General features: G+C 38.9%; 1 protein-coding gene across 1 annotated transcript; it reads left to right on the top strand.

The window, feature by feature from the left end:
• Positions 1-1,301: 1,301 nt before the first annotated feature.
• On the top strand, positions 1,302-1,631 carry LOC109191570 (protein ASPARTIC PROTEASE IN GUARD CELL 1-like). The gene has a single exon (XM_019342196.1). It carries the CDS (start codon positions 1,302-1,304, stop codon positions 1,629-1,631), a length of 330 nt encoding a protein of 109 aa, XP_019197741.1.
• Positions 1,632-1,913: the final 282 nt, after the last annotated feature.

The following is a 1,913-nucleotide window of genomic DNA, read 5'->3' as shown; positions in this document are numbered from 1 at the left end:
CAGATTTCAATGACTTTTGTGCGGCAAATGGGATCTCCAGGCACAAGACCTTGCCTGGTAAACCTCAACAAAATGGTGTTGCCGAACGTTTGAACAGGACTCTATTGGAAAGAGCACGTTGTATGCTCACTAATGCTGGGTTATGGAAACAGCGTGATTTTTGGGCCGAGGCCGTTTCTACTGCTTGCTATTTGGTAAATATATCTCCACATTCATCCCTTGATTTCAAAATTCCAGAGGAAGTTTGGTCAGGTAATCCTGTTGACTACTCTATCTTAAGAGGTTTTGGATGTCCTGCTTATGCTCATTCCAGTACGGGTAAATTAAACCCTCGAGCTATCAAATGCATTTTCCTTGGTTATGCTTCTGAGTCAAAAGGGTATCGTCTATGGTCTCCTGATTCTCAGAAAATCATTCTGAGTCGAGATATCACTTTTGACGAAAATGCACTACTTTCTTCTGGAAAAGTTCTCAGTACAAGTGAGACGCAGAGTACTGGTGAGAAGGTGGAGTTTGAGTTCAGGCCTATTAATAGTGTTACTACCACTAATTGTAATACTAAAGATGATGCATCTACTAGCACCGCACCTCTTGTCGAGCCACAACGAGAGTATTCCATTGCTTTGGATCGTCCTAGGAGGACAATTAAAAAACCTGCTAGGTATGCTAGTGATGATGAAACCAACATGGTTGCTTATGCTCTTTCAGTCGCATAGGAGGTTGATGGTGATCGATCCTACTATTTTGAGGCTTTTCCTATTGCTAAGTTCAAGCAGTGCTTGAGTTTAGTCGACTGTTCCAGTTGTTAATTCTACAATGAATTTGATCCAAGGTGGAGATTGTTAGAAAATAATATTTTTGTGGCTCAAATTTATCAGCTTCCAACAGACCACGTTTTGTCTTCATCTTGACCGTGCTGCACGTGTCCCACCATCCAAGCATTTCTTCACCTAAAATTACTCTCCTCCTTGTGCATGCCGCATAATTCTCTAATTTACAATGTATAAATAGTAGACTTTTCTATTCTTTCAATGTACCTCATTATTACATCAATTTGAATTCGTCTTATCCTATTCTTTCTTTACGTAGCATATATATATATATATTCCCATTCTTAATCATTTATTTGTCATTTATATATTTTTCCTATTAGTTAACTTCTATAATTCTCAATTTTCGATTCTTCGCTTCCGCATTATTCCGCTATATTCCTAACAGGTACCATTATAGACAGCGGAACTACCTATACTCAATTACCCATCAATGCTTTTTCTGCATTACTCACAGCTTTCAACCAAACAATGGCATCCATCTATCCCGTTGCATCATCTCCACCGATGCGAGTGTTGGGCACAATCTGCTATAACGTGGATGGAATTGATACCACCACCTTTCACGTCCCACCCATAAAATTTCATTTTACAGGGATGTCAGAAGGGGAAGTTATTGATGTTGAGTTGAGGCCATCTGGGATTTTGATGACCACTAAGTCAAACCAAGTGTGTTTGGGCTTCATTCCCTCAGAAGGCCCCCTCACCATTATTGGCAACCATCAGCAGCGACAAATGGGCATGTTTTTCGATTTGCAGAGGGAGACAATTGGTTTTGGAACCAAAAACTGCGCTGAATGAATGAGAAACAAATCATCATGCATGGAATTGAATTGAACTCACTCTCTATCCCTAGTAATGGTAGATTACTTTTCCTTCGGCTCTCATTTTCAATTTTGATGTGTACTTTACTATACGTGTTTCAATCTTCTCATTCTGTGCTTGTTTCTATGTAAAACAAACATGGTAATTGGATCTGCATCCAATAATATAGTTCAAAACACATTGATATCACCCAAGTACATCATGGAACAAATAAGATTATCCATAAATATTTTCAATTCAATGGTACAGAGCAAATTA

Source organism: Ipomoea nil, unplaced genomic scaffold (assembly GCF_001879475.1).
Source record: "Ipomoea nil cultivar Tokyo-kokei standard unplaced genomic scaffold, Asagao_1.1 scaffold1694, whole genome shotgun sequence".
Classification (NCBI taxonomy): domain Eukaryota; kingdom Viridiplantae; phylum Streptophyta; class Magnoliopsida; order Solanales; family Convolvulaceae; genus Ipomoea; species Ipomoea nil.
Note: the sequence above shows the minus strand (reverse complement) of the source record. Positions and strands in the feature narration are given on the sequence as shown.

What these genes read in the sequence shown, in the direction of transcription:
- LOC109191570 (XM_019342196.1), top strand. Translation starts at nt 1,302, where the DNA reads ATGGCATCCATCTATCCCGTTGCATCATCTCCACCGATGCGAGTGTTG.